Source organism: Sciurus carolinensis, chromosome 9 (assembly GCF_902686445.1).
Source record: "Sciurus carolinensis chromosome 9, mSciCar1.2, whole genome shotgun sequence".
Lineage (NCBI taxonomy): Eukaryota > Metazoa > Chordata > Mammalia > Rodentia > Sciuridae > Sciurus > Sciurus carolinensis.
Window position 1 is genome coordinate 136,151,538 of NC_062221.1, and position 18,751 is coordinate 136,170,288.

The window sequence follows — 18,751 nt, forward strand, 5'->3', positions numbered from 1 at the left end:
TGAAATCTTGGTGGAAGCCTCCATGAACCCCTAACTCCAGCATCCTGCCTTCCTGCAGAACCAGCACCACGTGGTTGATACCAGGGCTTGCCACTATCTTGAGCAGTAACCAAGCCTCTAGGGACCCTGGTTGCAGCAGCCTCTGAGTGTCTGGGTGGCTGAGCTCATTGAAAAAACTTCCTTGGCTCCCTAGTGCAAGAAGGATTCCCCACTAGAATTATCCACTAGCCTAATTCTCCAGAGAATTTTCACTTTTACTTCCTTGAGTCTGTGTGGTCTTGCCAGCTCCTGAGATGCCCTCAGACCATCTTTCTCATTGCCTTTGGGCAAAATCTTTAGCATTTCTTTAGTGGCAGTAATGTCTTTAACAGTTGCAGTGGTGCTTAGTCCCAGTTTTTCTCCCTCCTTTTAAGTCCAAGTTTTCAAATCTTTCTGCTCTGCTTTCAGCTCTTGAATATCTTAATAAATTTGTCTAAAAGCCTCCAGTATTATCCATGGCACTGCCAAATGCTATGCTGCCTAGAAATTTCTCCTGCCAGATTAAGAAGTCCATTGCTTTTAAAATAAGCCTCACAGATAGTCTCAGGACACGGGAAAAATGCAGACAACTTCTCAGCCAGAACATAACAGGAATGGCCTCTAGTCCAAATTCCAATAGAGTTCTTCTCTGAACTCTCTTGAGCCCTGTCTTCACTGTCCACGGTCCTATTGGCATTCTGGTCTTCAGAGCTCCCACCAGAATCAGCATTTAAATTCCACTTAGAACAATTTGAAGCATTTCCAGCTTGCCCTACTACATGTCTCGAAATTCCTCCCACCAATTCCAAAAAGCCAAAAAGCTTTTGAACCACGTGGTCAGGTTAGACACAGCAATGACCCCACTTAATGGTATCAATTTCTGTTTTAGTCAGCTTTTTCACTGTGACTGAAAGACCTGACCAGAACAACTGTAAAGAAGGAAAGGTTTATTTGAGGGCTCACAGTTTCAGAGGTCTCAGTCCATAGACTGAGCAGACTCCATTCCTTGGGGCTCAAAGTGAGGTAGGACATCATGGTGGAAGAGTGTGGCAGAGGGAAGGAGCTCACATGATAATCAGGAAGCAGAGAGAGAGAGAGAGTCCACTCTCCAGATACACAAAATATACCCTATAGCCATGACCCCAGTGAACCACTTCCTCCAGCTACACCCCACCTGCCTCTAGTTACCAGTTAATCCCATTATGGATCAATTCACTGACTAGGTTAAGGTCATAAACTCAATAGTTTCTTCTCCAGACCTTCTTGCATTGTCTCACACGTGAGCTTTCTGGGGACACCTCACCTCCAAACCATAGCACAGAGGGTGCCTGAGAAGCACTGTAGGGGGAAGATTTTTCCCACCCTGGTCCAAGGGCACTGGTTTAGCAGGCTCCTGTAGCATGCCAACAGCACCCAGCAGAGTGACTCCCCTTGGTTTCATAGCAGAGCCCACCTGCCAGACAGTAATCCATGGCAACCAAGAGGGCAAGTGCATGGTGAGTTCCAGAGGTTGGATGTCAAGTGCTCTGCTATGCAGATCCAGCAAGGTCCAGAGCTCAGCTTGGGTGTGGGAGCTTTTCCTTGGATGCTTGTTTCATGTGTAGGGCTGTTCCTTATGTATGCTTATTCCTCTATGCTTTAGAGTTCTTTTTATTTTTTTATTGTTAATCTCTTATTCTCAAATCTTTATTATAGTAAATGATTCCCTTTTCAAATTATTGTGTGGTTTCTCTCTCCTGTTTGGTCCCAGACTGATGGAACCATTTTTGGGAGAGTATGAGCCATGCTGCTGTGAACATCTCGACTGTGACTCTTGGTGGACGGGGCAGTTGCTTGTGTTGGGTGCACGTGCTGGCCTGCTTGCTGGGTCACACAGCTTAGGTCTAGCCGAGGTGGCTACTACTGGTGCAGGAAGACAGAGCCAGTGGCTCCGTGTTCCCGGCAGCACTTGGTGGTGTCTCCAGGTTCATTTTGGTCATGCTCATGGGTGACAATGGTGTTTCAAGCTTGCTTTGTTTGCATTTCCCTGATGACTAGTGGTGTTGACCTTTCTTGGGCATGTGGCTGTTTGGGTATCTTCTTTTTTTGAAATATCTGTTAGTAAGTCATTTTTGTAAAATGGTGGGTGTTTTGCTCCTTAATGATTTGTAGAGATTCTCGACGTGTTTGGATAGTTGTCCTTTGTCAGATGTAGGTGCGGCGCATATATTCTCCCGGCCTGGGGCTTGCCTTTCACACTCCCAATGGTGTCCTCTGAGGTCACTTTTTCAGCCTTTTCTTCTGTGGTGTGTGTGTGTGTGTGTGTGTGTGTGTGTGTGTCTCATGTTTAAAATTAACAAGCCAGTTCAAGATCAGAGAGCGTTTCTTCCAGAAGTATTACTATCATGCTGTTCAGCTTTCAATACATAGCGTCTCTGGGTTTGATTGCTGCGTGTGGCATTAAGCCCTTCTTTCCCCACGTGGACATCCGCTTGACCTGTGCTCTGTTGCAAGATGGCTCCTCACGCATTTCGTTATTGTGATGTGTTTGTCGTTTGTCAGGAGCCGCATGTGAGTGGGTCCTCTAGTCTGCTCTGTTGATCTTTGTCTATCCTTGCGACAGTTTTCTTAGGTAGAATGCTTACTGTTGGAAAGCAAGCTGTTGGACTTTGCTACGAGACCAGGAAGATATCCTCCAATTCCACATAAACATCTGTTTTTCCAGAACCATCCTGGTGCAGACTGGGTTGCGTGGCCTAGCCTCTGCCTCCCGTCTCTGCCAGCTCTTCTCTGGGATGTGTTCTTCCTCCTGCTGTCCTCCTTGGGTGGCTTCCTACCTCATGATTGGCACCTCTTCTGTAAGCATTCGGAGCACCTTTGCCACCTCACCAGCAGGCTGCCCTGGAAGCCTCCTTTCCAGGCTGCTCAGGAGAGGCAGGGGCTCCCTGGTGCATCAGAGCAGCACCAGGGCCACAAGGAGATTCACATGGGAGGTTGGCCACACAGCTATGGAGGCCGGACAGTCCCCAGTCTGCAGTCAGCAATCTGGAGACCCAGCCAATGGCGTAGGTTCCAGTCCCAAAGCCACCAGCCTGAGACACAAGCACAGCGGGTGTCCCCTCCACTCCGAGGCAGCAAAGCCTGACGGAGCTCCAGCAGCCCGGCAGGAGGAAGTCCCCTCAATGGCAGTCCTGTCCTTTTGATCACTTCAGGCCCCTCGGCTGAGTGACTGACACCAGCCCCTTTGGGAGGGCTGTCCGCTCCACTCAGTCCACCCATTCAAATGCAGCCTCACCCTCAAACACCTCACAGACGTGTGACCCAGCATCTGGGGGTCCCCTGGCAGGGCCATACAAAACTGATACATAAAATCAGCCCCCACAGCACGGAGTTGCACAGGCTCCTGTGCCTCTGGAACTGACTCTTGGTCCTGGTTCAGCAGCAGGGAGCTGGACGCCAGGCTGGAGTTGCCACCCGTGTAGATCTGGGCCCCTCCGAGGGTCTCCCTGGGCACTTACTTCTGCTCCATGATTGCTTGGGAGGGCACCAGGGTGGCCGGCTTTGGCTCACACTTGGAAATTCCTTCCCTCTGCTTGATCCAGGGGCAGATGTTCACGGTGTCTGCAGCCTGAGAGTTTGGGTGGGGGCTGTCTTCTCTAAGAAGAGAGCAGTGGAGGCCAGCGGTCCTGGGCCTCACTTCCTGACTCATGGAAGAGGTACCTCTAGCGTGTCTCCTCCGGGAGGCCGGGGCTGTGCCAGGCCGGTGTTGGGGTGGGCTGGTTGTGGGGAGCTCCCGGGCTGTGCCAGGCCGGTGTTGGGGTGGGCTGGTTGTGGGGAGCTCCCGGGCTGTGCCAGGCCGGTGTTGGGGGGGCTGGTTGTGGGGAAGCACTGCTCTTCTTTGGCGCAACCACACGTGACCAGGAATCCAGGCCTCCGGGCTGGTGTCTCTTCGGCACCCACTCAGGGGAGGGGACGCCGGTCTCCATGATAGAAGGCAAGGGAGGTCTGGGGCGACTGGCTCGTGCTGCCCTCTCCACACTTGGTGACTCTGTCGGTACACGCGGTGCCCACTGGGTGGGGGTGAGCCTGGAGTAGCGCCACCAGGGACGCTTGTTGAAACGCAGGCTTCTGGGCTCCGGCCTCCTCTACCAGCATCTCAGTGGGACGGAAGCCAGGAAATCAGGTTTTGAAGAAGCCTCCTGGGAGATTCTGACACCTCCCCAGCTTGGGAGCCCCTGTGTTCAGGCGGAAGAGACCCCCGTGTTGTTTGCTCTGTGTTCCTGTGACGCTCTTCTGGCCTCCACAGTCTGTGTGATATGAGACTTTCAAGATCTATGAGGGCGACCGTGGAGCAGGCCACAGACCCCAGGCCCACACACTCCCCGAGTCCCTGGGTCTGCCTGGGTCCCCCTGTCACATCATACTTGCCCTTCAAGGACCAAATACCACATCCTCCACATGGTGACCGACTGTCTTGGACTCTTGCCAGTCCTGTCCAGGGGGCGTGGGTCCTGGGACATGCCCTGGCCATGTGCTGTGGTCCTGGGGCTCTGTCTGGCCTCAGGCTTGGTCCTGGCTCTATGCTCTCCACAGTGGACTGCTTTCCTTTCAGATGCAAGAGGTGGTCCCCCGCCATCTTGAATGGAACTTCCCAGACTGTCCGTCTGGTTTTCTAGTCCCTGGGAATGTGGACTTCCCATCCCTTTATCTCTGTGGACGGCAGCTGTGGTCAGGCTTAAGGCTAGGTCTCCCCACCAGGCCCAGGAGGGTGCTGGACCCTCCGTGTGCTGAGAGGCTAGGACTTTGACTTCAGGGTTTCCTTCAGACAGCCCTTCCTGCCCAGAAGCTCAGCGTGTGTGGCTTACTTGTTCCATCTTATTTTAGAGTCAGTGCCCCTTCTGACTTGCACACTGACCTCTGGGGCATTAGGAGAGGCACAGGACACACCCCTGCCCTCCAGGCCTCCCAGCTGGAGTGACACGGTGGCCCAGAGGCCAGCAGGTGGGAGCGGGCCGCTTTCGTCTCCACTTCGTGCGCTGCATGTTTACTCCAGCTCCGAGGCGCTGGAGCTGGGATTACGTTGCTCACAGGTCCTGGAGCAGAGCCTGGACCCACAGCCTGCTGGGTGAACTCTGCGTCCACTTCTGGCTGACCAGGCTCCAGCCTGAGCCAGGTGTGTTTGGAAGTGAGGATTCCGTAGCAGAGATGGTTCCTGTTCATGGCTGTGTCCCAGGTAAAGCAGAGTGGCATCTGCCTGGGTCGCCCTCCTCCAGCCAGCCACGGGACGCACTGCTCTCTCCAGAAGATGCAGTTTCAGTACCGTCTCTGCGCCTCCCTGAATTCACTTGTTAGCAAAAGCTCGGTCCTTGTCCCCCATGTCAACCCAATAAGGAGAACATGATTTTCAGAAAAAGGAAAAAGAAGCTTTATTTCTTTGCCAGTAAAGGAGAAACATGGGATCTGTCCCCGAGCTGTGATCCTGCCGGTCAGGAGGAAGACAGGGCCTTTGAAGGGCTGCGTTCTGGGTGTGCCACACCCGGGCGCTCATTCGCTGGTGGCCCTGAGAGAGCTGTTTCTTAGCTCTTCTGCTGCCGGCCGCTCCTGAGGTCTGAAGCTGGGCTGGGAAGAGGGTGATCTTGTTTCCCCAGGGTGAGGGAGGGGGAGAAAGAGAAGAGAAAGTAAACAAAAAATAAACAAACCAAACCACAGGTGGGTTTTAAGATAATCTGCAGTGGCGGGTCAGCAGGGGCGTGTTCCACGCGTGACTGGACCTTGTCGCACCCCTCAGTGGAAGATGGGGTGCCTGATCCCTTGATGGAGGACACAGACTCAGAGATGCAATCCCTTTGTGACCGGGATTCCAGGTGTGACTTTGGAGGTGGTGTCTGGGTCACTCCACGTTAGGCGGAAAAGATAGTCCAGCTGCTCGTGGCAACAGAGACGCCCAGCTTTGCCAGCTGGGCTGGGCTCCCGCTCTGACCCTGGGCTGCCGTTTGGTATTCAGCCAGAGGCCAGCGCGGTGAGTACGTGACTGTCCGTGCTTGGGAACTCGGATCCACAGGAAGGGTCTTGAGAAAAGGTCGGCTGTGGGGAATGACAGTTTGAGGTTCATTGTTGAAGCCACCTGTCGAATCAGAGAGCCCAAATGTCCAAGAAGGAAGCAAAGTTGGAAGGTCTCATCCTTCTCTTGCATTTGGTTTTGTGTTTCTCTCTAAAATATAGGGGAGACCGTGGTTTGGTCTTCACGCCCTGTGACCTGCATATCCTAGCCAGGCGGGGAGATGATCTCACAAGGAAGAAGGGGGCATGCCCAGCATCCCGGGGCACAGAGCAGAGGGGTTCCTGCTTCCCTTTGCCTCTGGCAGAGCTTCCTCTGGGGTCACAGTGAACTCCAGCTGGACAGGGAATCTGCAGGGATCCTGAGCAGAACAGGAGCGTGGCTAAGTCTGCCTCAGGAGAAGGTCCCTGAAGAGTGAGCTGGTTCTAGAACGCTCTGTGATTGCTTCATTTCTTTCTTTTTTTGGTCCCAGGGATTGAACCCAGGGGTGCTTAACCACTGAGCTATACCCCTTGTCCTTTATAATATTTAGAGACAGGGTCTCCCTGAGTTGCATAAGCTGCTAAGTTGTTGAGACTGGCTTTGAACTTGTGCTCGATTCTCCTGCCTCAGCCTCCCAGACTACTGGGGTTACAGCTTCATTTCTTTTAGAGTGAATATATTTAGAGTTTTGAACTAATGAAAATTTGAGGGACTCTGTGCATCAAAATGACCCCCTGTCATTTCACTCTGCCAGTTTCTTTTCTTGCTGGCCCTTCTGTCCTCTCACCCAAGATAATGGGTCCTAGTCATTCTTTTTAACTCATAGCCATTGCGTGGGGGTTGATGGGCTTCCTCATTTCTGTTAAGTTCTTGAGGCAGCATCCATACGCTCTGCTCCACAGACAAGGTGAAGTGTCAGGATGAGAAGTTGGACTGTTAATTCATGAGTTCAGTACACCTCCTTAGAAAGCTGTGAGGTGCAACCCATTAGACCCGCAAGAATTCTTTGCCATTGGCGTGTGGTCACCACGGTGGGTGGGCGAATCATGCTGGGCCTGTTGACTTCACTGTACCCATTTCACAGATGAGCATAGTGAGGCAGGAGTGGGGTGCACATGCTCAGGGTCACACAGGTAGGTGGCAGAGTGGCACTACAGATGCAGCAAGCGGTGGGGACCTGCCCATGAGGCGTGGGGACCTGAACACTGTTTCTTTCTTCCTAGTGATTGCTGAGAGACAGAGCCGTCCTTTTTGGTGAACGAGTCGGTCCCAGAACCCATCGCGTGGAAAGTTGTATGCCGACAGTCCTTCACGACGGATTTCCTCTCAGCTTCTGCCCTGTGACTCAGCTTTCAGACCAGATAGTCTCCAACCCAGCAAAAAGTGAGTTGCCTGCTCTCTCAACATTATAATGTCAGCATGCACGATCCTGAACTTGAGAAGAATAGCCGAGATCAGGGCAAAGAAGGTGAAAGAAAACCAGATGGGAGATGTGAGAAAACAGTGTAAGAAAATGCACCGCAACCGGCCCTGGAATTCCCAGGCTGTGGGGCCCGTCAGACACGCAGGGCTTCCTTGGGAGTGGGGAGTCGGGCCGAGAGTCTGGTGAGTGGTTCCCAGCCCTGCAGGTGCTTCCACCCTGGAGGAGCTGGAGGGCAGGACTGAGGGCCTGCTGAGGTCCTGGTCCCTCACCTGCGGACAGAAACCCAGACGCCCATAGCTGGAGTCCTGGCCAGCTGCAGAGCAGGCCTCTGCCCAGATGCCCCGTGCTCTCTCTGGTGCCATGGCCAGAGTTGCTGGCCACCCTTGCTCCTGCCTGCTCACTACGCTGCTCCTCTCCTGGATGCAGCGGGATCCCAGGCTTCGTAAACAGGGGCCTCTCAGCCACCCGCTCCTGCACACACAGCTTTTAAAAACTACCTGGATGCTTTTAAGTGTACATCCTGCGGGGTCCAGGGTGAAAGTTTGATACTGGCATTCACTGTAACGACACCAGGGTGGCTAGCATTTCCATTTCCTTAGACGTTTATCGGTTCTGTCCTGGGAACGTTCGCACTCCGTCCTCCTGGTTTTGGTGAACACATACTCGGCTGGTGCGAGCTGCGCTCACCCCACTGTGCTGTGGAGCGCGCCCCTCACCCCGTGGTGTCCCGGTACCTGCTGTCCCACCTCCCGCTTCTGAGGGCTGACGGCTTGGTCTTGTTCCTTGCAGATGGCTCAGCAGAAGCTGAGACTGTTGTACGTGGGCCTGCTGTTCGTGGGAGCGCTTTGCTTGTATTTCAGCATGGCTCCTTATAAAGAAGAGCCGTTTGTCTTCAAGAAAAAATATGGGACATTCCTTCAGCTCCCAGATATCGATTGCAGGCAAGATCCCCCCTTCCTCGTCCTGCTGGTGACCTCATCCCACACGCAGGCGAGCGCGCGCACCGCCATCCGGAAGACGTGGGGGAGAGAGTGGACGGTGAGTGGAAGGCAGGTGAGGACCTTCTTCCTCCTGGGGACCACGGGCGACCAGGAGCAGATGAACGCGGTGGCCCAGGAGAGCTATGAGCACGGCGACATCATCCAGAAGAACTTCAAGGACGTCTACTTCAACCTGACCCTGAAGACCATGATGGGCTTAGAGTGGGTCCACCACTTCTGTCCGCAGGCGGCGTTTGTGATGAAGACAGACTCGGACATGTTTGTCAACGTCCACTATCTGACCGAGCTACTGCTGAAGAAGAACAGAACCACGAGGTTTTTCACTGGCTTCTTGAAGCTCAATGAGTATCCCATCAGGAGGAAGTTCAATAAGTGGTTTGTGAGTAAATTTGAGTACCCTTGGGATAAGTACCCGCCTTTCTGCTCCGGCACCGGCTATGTCTTCTCCAGCGATGTGGCCAGCCAGGTGTACGAAGTCTCCGAAAGTGTCCCGTTCATCAAGCTCGAAGACGTATTTGTGGGGCTCTGCCTGGCCAAGCTGAGGATCAGACCTGAGGAGCTCCACTCCCAGCAGACGTTTTTCCCAGAAGGGCTACCCTTCTCCACCTGCCGTTTTAAGAAAATCGTGGCCTGCCATTTCGTCACACCCAAAGAACTACTGACCTACTGGCATGTCCTGGAGACTTCCCAGGAAGATTGTCCAGAGGTCTGAGTGGAGCCCTGTGGCATGTGGGTCCAAGAGTTTGGAGGGCACTGCTGAGAATCCTCGGGGGTAGAGAGGGAGAGAGGAGAAAAGGGGGGGCGGGGCCCTGGGGACGCTGCTCTTCAGGCCTCCACACCCAAACCAGAACAAACGTGTGCTTCAGAGAAGTTGCCCCGAAATCCCGACCCCGCCTCCCCAGCACGTGGGTCCCTGCTAAGCACCTGGTACACCGCATGTGCTCATTTCAGGGATCAGCGTCCCCGGGAGAGGTGGACGCGATCCTTTCTATTTTACAGATGAGGAAACAGCAGCCAGAGAGGCACAGCCTCTTGTCCCAAGGTTCATAGCCAGCAGAGGCTGACCAGGAGTGAAAGCTGAGCAGGCATCTGGTTGGCGCCCCAGCGGGGTCTCCCGTCCCTGGGAGAGGATGGTGTGGTAAAGGCGGAAGGAAGCTGGGCAGCTGCACTCTCACTCTTTCCAGAGTGCCCTGCGCCTCCACTCCTGGTCCCATGCTTTCCAGTGCTGAGTCAGATGCTGCAGTTCCTTATGTCCCCCGGGATGGCGGAGCCGGGCACCGAGTCCTCATCAGGGACTCGGTACTCAGCCCAGAGTGCGTCCCAGCTGGTATGCGTGCCTGCGTGCTGCTGCCCGCACCACCTTCAGTGGAAATCGACGTTACCTTCACAGATTAGGCTCAGGAGCCACTGCCAGGTCTGGCTGCTGCAGGCTGGCCACACCGCTGTCTCCAGTGTGAGCCTTCGGGGCAGCCGGTCTCTCGGCTGCAGATGGCTGGGACAAGCCATAGCTCTGGAGCACTTTAGAGCTCTAGGTTGGACTGAAGGGCCGCTGGGTGTGGCAGCTTCTAGGAACTTTTCAGGCATTTGCTTGGCCCCATGGCCAGCTGCTTTCAAGGGCCCCATATATATAAAACACTGAAGTCTCCCTGTGTCCACATCCCCAACTGACCCCAGCTCGTCATCACTGAATTTCTCACATGACCAAGGACCAATTGAGTCCCCTGGCTTGGAGGGTAACTTCCCATCTCTCTCCCCCAGAGGTTTGTGTGAGCCGATTTTGCAGGACTGCATGGAGAGAAGGCACTTCTCTGTTGGGACTTGTCATTCGGCCACTGTCAGTAACATGCAGCGTCTTGCTCCTTATCATAGGAATGGTTGGTTTTTCTTTTTAACTTTTTACTTTACCAGACTTCAGGCCGCTGTGAAGCTGGCAAAGGTTGGCCCAGGCTCTTACTGGCACTCAGGAAACCTTCTTGCTATACAGTGGTCTGGAGGACGCTCCTTGCAAGGGCCTGGTACCCCGTCTAGCGCAGCTTTTCCTGTGTCTGGGTCGTGCTGTGGCCTCATGGATGGTTCCTCATCCTGGCTGCTCTCAGCGGCTAGGCTGCATTCAGAAAAGCCTCCTTCTCAGGTGGAAGCTGGAGGGATGCTGTTGTTTCTGGGGCCCAGGTTTTGCCAGAGCCCCGGCCTCCGGTTCCTTAGGACCGGCTGCCTCTGGTTGGGTAGACGATGGTGCTTTGAGGTGAAGCGCTTTGTCTGGCAGGAGGCCGGGCCTGTGTTAGTGGTCCACCCTGTGCAGTATGTGCTGTGGCCATACTGCGTCTGGGTGACCTGTGACTGAGGCCAGTGTGGGTGGTCCAGCACCAACCCGCAGCCCTTGGTAGCAGGGACGGGTGAGGACAGGTGTGGGCTCCTTCCACAGCCTCCTGTGGTCTTAAAGGATCTTCTGCAAAACCTTCTTTCCTGTTTCTTTATAGTTTCTTTTTTTCTGTAGAGAAAGATGATTCCCTGACCTGGAACTTGAAGGGAACTTCGTGCTCACACGGTCCTGCTCCTCACTTGTGCAGGATGGGAGAGAAGCTCAGAGGGACCCAGGGGCTGGCCCCAGACGTCGCAGCTTGCATGCTGTGGGATGCAGGCTCCAGGTGTTCATGTTCTTACCTGAGAGGAGGACCGTGGGACAGCCTGGATCAGGGTGGAGAGGCTGTGCTCTCCCAGTGACTCCCAGCGTTAGTTTCCAGTGGGACTGGAGAGGACCTGGGTTGGATGTACCGTGGCTTCACTCTCAGGCTTCCAGAGAGGAATGGTTTTGAGAGCAAAAACCATTTGCCTGGGCCTTGGATGTTCTGCCTCATCCGAATGCTCACCATAACTGCACAGGCAGCTTGGCCGCCAGATTCTGTGGTTTGTAGGTGAGGAAACCGAGGCAGAGGGAGCGGTAGGACACCTAGCTCGAGGGTAAGTAGCCAGAAAGTGTTGGAAACAGGACGTGATCCCACGCCCCTGCGGGCCACCGTGTGAGTCACAGCACTGCCCTGGGTCTCCCAGGCTGTCAGCCGGTCCCTCCCAGAGTTCCGGGGCTGGGGGGCTCATGGCGTTGGCTGCTCCACCCACACTCCTGTGGATGCTTCTCAGACGCCTCCGGTCACCACATGCCACCCCCAGAACCTGCAGAGGCCTGTGGGGCTCCAGGGCCTGGCACCTCTGCTTTTGGATTTGAGTCCCAGCTGGTCTCACCTGGAGGCTGTGCCTCCTGCCCTGGTCCTCGCTCTCCTCCCCTCCACGCACGTCCCCTCTGCCGGCTCAGCCCCCGGGCACACAGTCCAGCCGTCCTTCCCCCCTCACACAGCAGCGCCCACTGCCACCTTCCCTGACCTCTCCCTCCAGCTGCGGTCCTCGGGTCCCTGCGTCAAACCACGCGGGTTTTGGCGCCCGCTCCAGCCTCCTGTTCCTTCTCTGTGTTGGGAAGTCCCCTCGGGTCAGGTTCTGCGTCCCACACTTGCCCCAGCTTTGACCTTGCCGGGCTGGCCTCAGCCCTCCTCTGACGGCACCTGACGGGGTGCTCACTTCCTGGACGGTTCTGGGCACTAGCTTCCAGGATGCCTCCCGCCCCTGGCTCCCGTCCTGCCGTCCTGGCTCCCGTCTCTTCTGCTTGTTCTTCCTCTGGCCCTGGCGTCCTGGGCTGGAGTCTGTGGCTTGGCCTGGCTGCCCTTTCCCTGTCGACACTGGGTCAACACGGGGCCTCGCCCTGCGTTCTAAATGTCCTCTGGTGTGTTGGTGGCACCCGACTGGTCTCCAGCCAGGTCTACTGCTGCCCTTCAATCTGTCCTGTTCCCCGTCTGCCTCGTTTTACATGATGAGCAAAGCTGCCAGCCAGCCCCTGCCCTGTGGCCTTCCCTGTCCCAGGGCGTGACCACTCCAGGCTTCCCGTGGCTTCAGGCAAAAGCCTGGGAGGTGTCCTGACTCTCCTGCTGGGCTTGGCAAAGACTGCAGGCTCTACCTTCACAGCGTCCACCTGATGCTCCTCCGCCACTGCCACCCTTGCCCACTGCCACCTCTCACCTACAGTCCTGTGGTGGCCTCCAGCCTGGCCTCCCAGCCTCTGTCATTTCATTGCTGTAGTCTGTTCCCAAGAGCATCCAGCGTGAATCTCCGAAAAAGTAGATCAGAGACTCTGCTTGACCTGAATGTGTTCCCCAGAGCCCCCAGGTTGGATGCGGAACCCCCAGTGCAGCAGTCTCAGGAGGCGGGGCCCAGCGGAGGCGGTTAGGTCCCGAGACCTCCACCTGGTGAGTGGAGTAGTGTCGTCCTCGCAGGACTGGGCTGTTTTGAAAGCGAGCCTGGCGCCCTTGCTTGCTGGATCTCACCTCCTTTTGCCCTTCCCCCTTGCCCCGTGAGACCGTGCGCACAGAGGAGCACGCTCTTGAAGTTACCAACTTCCAGAACCGTGAGCCAAACATCCTTCTTCACAGGTGGCTCACTCTCAGGTGGGCTGGGCCAGAGCACCTCACTCTGCTCAGAGTCCCCAGTGGCCTTCCATCTCCCAGCGAAAGCCACATCCTTCCTTATCTGCCTCTGTCGTTCCCTGACCTCGTCCCTTGCTTTCTCCCCTCACTCGCTCTGGCCTCTGCTGTCCCTGAGCAGGAGGCCTGCTCCAGCCACGGCGGTCTCTGTGCTCCTCCTTGAACCTGCACCTCGGGTCTCTGCGCTGACCGTTCCCTCCGCTAGGAACTCTTTCCTCAGATCTTCCCATGGCTCACTCCTGTGCCCCTCGAGTTTTCAGTCAGATGCTACCTTCTCCACGAGGACCACCCCCACCTTGAGAAATCGCCACTCTCTCTACCCCAGTCCCCTTTGTGTTTTCCCTTGGCCTGTGACAGTTTCCAGCGGGGTGCATACCAGTTAACGTGACATGCCCGTTTTGTTTCTGGCTTGTGTTCTGCAAGCTCTGTGGCTCTCTGCTTTCCTCGCTGGCACACCTTGGGTTCTTGGATGGGTCCTAGCACAGGACAGATGATGACATCCGTTGAGTGGAACCAGATCGACCTTTATGGAAAGCGTTCAGAAGGGAAAAGGGAGTCCGGACTTGTCCTCTGTAAGGGGAAGCCTCACACATTGCAAGGCAGGTAGAGGTGCGTGGCCGGCCCGCATGCCTGACTTCCAGCCCCACGGCCCGCCATCTTGCCTCAGCCACGCCCTGGGTGAGCCCTGCACACCCGCCTTCCTCTCTTTGATGATTTATTAGCAATTGGCCACTTTTCCTCAGTGTATGGGCTCTAAGTCCGGGAGGAGAATGACATTAAACAATGGCCCTGAAATTCCCCAGATTCTCCAGCCTTCCTGTCCCTGACATGTGGGCCCAGTTCACACTCCCTGTGCCTGCAGGTGCTGATAACTGGAATGAGGGAGAAAGCACTTTCAAGTGACAGTAGGATTGCCACGCTTCTCGGCTTGAGGAGGCTTTGAGATCTGGTCCCGTCTCCTTATCTTATGCATGGGAAACCTGAGGTTTGGGAGTTGGTGCCTCAACTCTGTGCCCAGGGGCAGTGCAGGAGACTGGACCTCTTGGTCCTTGTCCTGGCACAATGGCCACCCTGTTATACAACTTTTATAAAACAATTCATTCCTACTTGACTTAAAACAAGCCGTAGCCAAACATCATGCTGGGTAAAAAGAGAGGAATGAAAAATCAAAGCCAACAGAAACTCGTAGGTCCCTCTCCCTGGGTTCTGTCCCTCAATTCAGACATGAGCCTGTCTAACATCTCCTGGCTCCAGCAGGGAGGTGCCAGCAGGCCGCGGTCTAACACCAGACTCAAGGCCTTCCTTCCCCAAGCCCAGGCTTCCCCGACTCTGGGTCTCAGGAAATGTCCTCACTGCAACCCTGTCCACTCAGCCCAAGTCGTCCTTGCACTGTCCTGCCCCGTCACCTTTCCTTTGCCCACGTCTGATGTTGCCAGCTCTGCGGGTTTGACTTCTTCTCTCCTTGTCCACTCTAGACCCTGGTCTAGGCCGCCATCTTGGTTCAGCTGAACTCAGGCCACCTCCCTCTGACCAGTCTCACAAGTTAGATCATGTCGCCTTCCAATCTGTCCTCCACTTTACCTCCAGAGTAATTGTGTGTGTGTGTGTGTGTGTGTGTGTGTGTGTGTGTGTGTGGTAATGGCAAGACTCTGCCACTGAGCCAGCTCCAGAGCAATTTTCGGAAACATCAAATATAATAAGAAAACTTGGAGACCCAGGGAAGCTGAGCGTCCTGGCCGGGCTTTGTCCTGAGGGCAGAACTTCCTGACCTCGTGAACGTGAAGGCCTCAAACCTACAGGCTGCAGGGGAGGGAGTGGGGTGTGGCAAGAGCAGCAGTGTCCCTGCTTCCGATGTCACCGCCCATTTAATGAACTTCACAGTGACCTCCGTTTGCAAAGTTAACTTCAGTCACACCATCATGGGTGGCCGGCGGGCCAGCCCCAGCTCCCGCTAGGCATCCAGCACCACGGCTCCGGCTGTGCCCAAGCCTGGCACAGCGCCAACGTGAACTTTGATTAGTTGATTTTAAAAGCTTTTTATTCCCTTGAGTATGATTATTTTTGTGCAAAAAATTACACACATACTTACTTTGGTTTTTAAAATAATGTATTAATTTTTTTCTTCAAGTTTAGACTTCAGCTAACAAAAGGAAAATATAAAGGGACTCTGGGTTTAGCAAGAGTAAAGTGCATTAAATGTACTTATGTGCACAAACCCAATCTCAGTTGGAATAAAAGAAATATACCGTGGCAAGGACAAGCTCTTGGGTCTCTAGAATTTAGTTGGAGGCTCCGGTGTGATTCTGGGGGCCCTTCATCCCCAGGATGGTGTTGTCTGGAGAGCCTGCACGTGCTGCGGAATCGGGCCTGCGTCTGAACTTCAGCTCTCTCACCTGCTGCCTGGAGAGCCAAGCTACTCAGCTTCTCCTTACCTTGGTTTTCAGTGCTTCGACAGGAGTGAGGGTCAAGCTGAGGGTCAAGGCTGTGGGTTTTGCAAAAGAGCTTTCACTGAGTGAATGCGCAGCGTCCAGTCCACCATGGGGCCTCTGTTCGGCTGGAGGAGCAGGCATCTGCTCAGGGCCTTTTCAGGGGACAGATGGGGTCAACCGTGTCCACACTGCTGTCTCACTGAAGCCCCAGGGCTGTTGCAGGTGGCTGTTCTTGTTTGAATCACACCCCTGGTCCGCAGAGGCACCGCAGGGTTAGCTTGACTTGGTAGCTTGCCCAGGGGCTCGGACATGGGGAGACAGCTGTCGGCCTGACCTGTTGTCTCCGGGAGCAGCTCGCCCTCTCCTTCCCTGGAGCACGTTGGCTTGTCTTCACCCGGAAGCCCAGGGCTGGTCACCTGAGGGACTGCCATCTTGTCCCTTGTCCTAGTTGCTGCTACCTCTTTCCCAGCTGTGTCGACGGGAGTGTCATCCTGCTCTCTCCTGGTCCTGTTTGACCTCGTAAGGTTTGGCCCTGGGCCGTCTGTGGCTTCCCGAGAGCCACCCTGTTTAGCCGGGTCCTCCCCCGTCCCATCCTGGCCGGCCAAGTTCTGTGGTGGCTGGAGTTCCCCTCTGTTGGCCTGAACAAGTGTCTGGCTTCAGAACACCGACCCCTGTGTGCAGCCCCTCCAGCTGTGCTAACCTGCAACCCTCGCGGAACAGGACACGCAGGCTCTAGGAGTCTGAGAGAGAGAGAGAGAGAGAGAGAGAGAGAGAGAGAGGAAGCGGGGGAGAGAGAGGGGAAGAGAGAGAGAGAGAGGAAGGGGGAGAGAGAGGGAGAGAGAGGGGAAGAGAGAGAGAGAGAGGGAGAGAGAGAGAAGGAGAGAGAGAGAGAGGGAGAGAGAGAGAGAGGGAGAGAGAGAGGAAGCGGGGGGGGAGAGAGGGAGAGGGTGGAAGAGAGAGAGAGAGAGTGAGGGAGGAAGAGGGAGAGAGAGGAAGAGAGAGGGGAAGAGAGAGAGAGAGAGGAAGGGGGAGAGAGAGGGAGAGAGAGGGGAAGAGAGAGAGAGAGGGAGAGAGAGGAAGCGGGGGAGAGAGGGAGAGAGGGGAAGAGAGAGAGGGAGGGAGAGAGAGAGAGGGAGGGAGAGAGAGAGGGAGAGAGAGAGGAAGCGGGGGGGGAGAGAGGGAGAGGGTGGAAGAGAGAGAGAGAGAGTGAGGGAGGGAGAGGGAGAGAGAGAGGGAGAGAGAGGGAGGGAGGGGAGGGAGAGAGAGAAAGAGAGAGGGAGGGAGGGAGGGAGAAAAAGAGGAGGGGAGAGGGAGAGAGGCCTGGACGCTCCGTACATATGCCTGGGCTGGTTTGGTTGTGGGAGTGGAGGAGCAGGTGCCCCTGTTTTCTCAGCTATCAGGGTGAAGTGTGGCATTTGGGGGTCTCCCTTGGCCTCACCTCCGCACAGTGACTTGCACACGCATTACCCAAGTAGGGCTCACGGGGCCTGGTGCAGTGGAGACGTGAGCTGCAGGGATGGTTCAGTCAGCCATTCAGAGATCCTCCCAAGCTCCAGCCTTTGGGCAGACGTTCAGAATGAGAGTGACATAAAGTGGAGCGAACCCCACAAGAGAGGGTGCAGGGATACTCCTAGTGTCCTCTGCAGCACCGCCTCAGTCTGTAGTTTCTAAAGAAGAGAAAGCCAGTCTCCGTGGCTCTCCTGGACGCGCCACACAGTCCGTGGCTCTGTGGTGGATTCAATGATTAACGAGCCTGGTGCAATATCACAGCTGCTGTGCATCATTTGAAAAACAGATGAGATGACGTTTACATTTTCTCGTGTCTCCCATTCGGAAGGACTTGCTTTCCCATAATGTTTGTATTATGTTAAGGATTAATTTTCACCATTTGCCCTGGTGGGACAGACATGCTGACCCTCTCAGGCTGTGTCTCTCTGGGTTTGGGGAAGTTCTTGTGGCCTTACTCCTCTCTCCAGGCCTGTCCCGGGCTTGGGGCCTGGTGGAGGGGAGGTTCGTTTACTGATCTCTTGGTTCTCAGGGGTTTTCCCAGAGGAGGCAGCTCCCAGCCGGCTGTTCGAGTGCTGGACGGACGTGGGTACCAAGGTCCCTGCCCACGCCCATTCCTGGGCCTGTTATCGATTGCTGCCGACATTTGTTTATGTTCTCTTGGGCTCTCCATGGCTCAGACACCTGCTGTGAACGTTGGGAAAGAGCTTCCTGGGCCGAAGTGTGTTTGAAATGAACGGTCATGTCTCATGTCCTTCTGTTCTGTTGGGAGTGAGGATGGAAGGGACTCTACCTCAGGCTGCTGGGAACTCAGATGCCAAGCCTCCCCCTTTTCCTGCTTTTGAAGTCTGCTTCCCAGGAGGGGCCCTCCGTGGTGGTCCGAGAGGGACCCTGAAGGCCGGGGCTGAAACGGGTACCCTCGGTGTGGGTGAAGATCCCCAGGGCTGGGCGAGTCACGAGAGGAGGAAGCCGAATGTCTCTGACCAAAAACTAGGTTTTAATGAATTAAAATGTATTCCCTGCTTATCAGACATCATTCCCTTAAAATACAGAGCAGAGGGCGGGGGCCATGGCCCAGTGGTAGAGTGTTGCCTTGTACAGGTGAGCCCCTGGGTTCCAGTCCCAGCACTGAAAACAGAGAATGCAGGTAGGGAAAATGGACTCGGTAGCCAAACGTGATTTTTCGTGACATATGTTTGGTTTTCGGTGCTGGGTGTGAGCCCACGCCCGTCATACTGTGGGGCCCTGTCCGTGCTACTACCTCGGCTTAAGACATCAGTGCCTGAGGCGGGCAGGCTTCTGGTGGCCCCGTGACATGAACGCCACCTGAAAACGTCCCTGGGAAGTCAATGCAAGGCTTGCTGGCCCAAGAGTCCAGTCCCTTGGTTTTCAAAGTGGCAGACCAAGGAAGTGGCACCAGCCTTGGTCACAGCCTGCTCCGGGGACAACCAGGCAGGGGAGCGGTGGCTTGTCTCACCTGGTCCAATACAACATCAAAAAACTCCACTGTGATTAGAAATGTCACTGAGGGGACTTTGTGGCCATATTTTGCAAATTCAATGTATATGTCACTGAATGGTGTTTGAAACTGTCATTCCTGAATGTTAGGAGGGTCCACCAAATGTGACATCCCATGTTGGGAGTGGCGTATCTATTTATTTATGGCTTGTGAAATGGTGTTTATTGTTAATAAAGATTGTTACTAGCACAGCATGGTGACCTGGATGGCCCCACGTTGTAGATTGAGATGATAAACTTGCACACTTTCTGAGAAGTTAGCAGAGTTGGTCTGCGCTGGAACACCTTCTTTAAAAAAATTTTTTTTCTCACAT

The 18,751-nt window shown here is 54.9% G+C and overlaps 1 protein-coding gene and 1 pseudogene across 2 annotated transcripts in view; both read left to right on the top strand.

Annotated features, from left to right (window-relative positions):
* B3galt5 (beta-1,3-galactosyltransferase 5) overlaps positions 1–16,200 on the top strand; it is a 53,751-nt gene extending 37,551 nt beyond the window's left edge. For both annotated transcript variants that reach the window (XM_047565577.1, XM_047565578.1), the window contains 2 exons: positions 7,261–7,420; positions 8,250–16,200. In XM_047565577.1, coding sequence (XP_047421533.1) covers positions 8,250–9,173 — 924 coding nt within the window. In that variant the 5' untranslated portion in view covers positions 7,261–7,420 and the 3' untranslated portion in view covers positions 9,174–16,200. The remainder of the gene's footprint in view (positions 1–7,260; positions 7,421–8,249) is intronic.
* LOC124993767 (protein farnesyltransferase/geranylgeranyltransferase type-1 subunit alpha-like) overlaps positions 9,723–18,751 on the top strand; it is a 29,286-nt pseudogene continuing 20,257 nt past the window's right edge.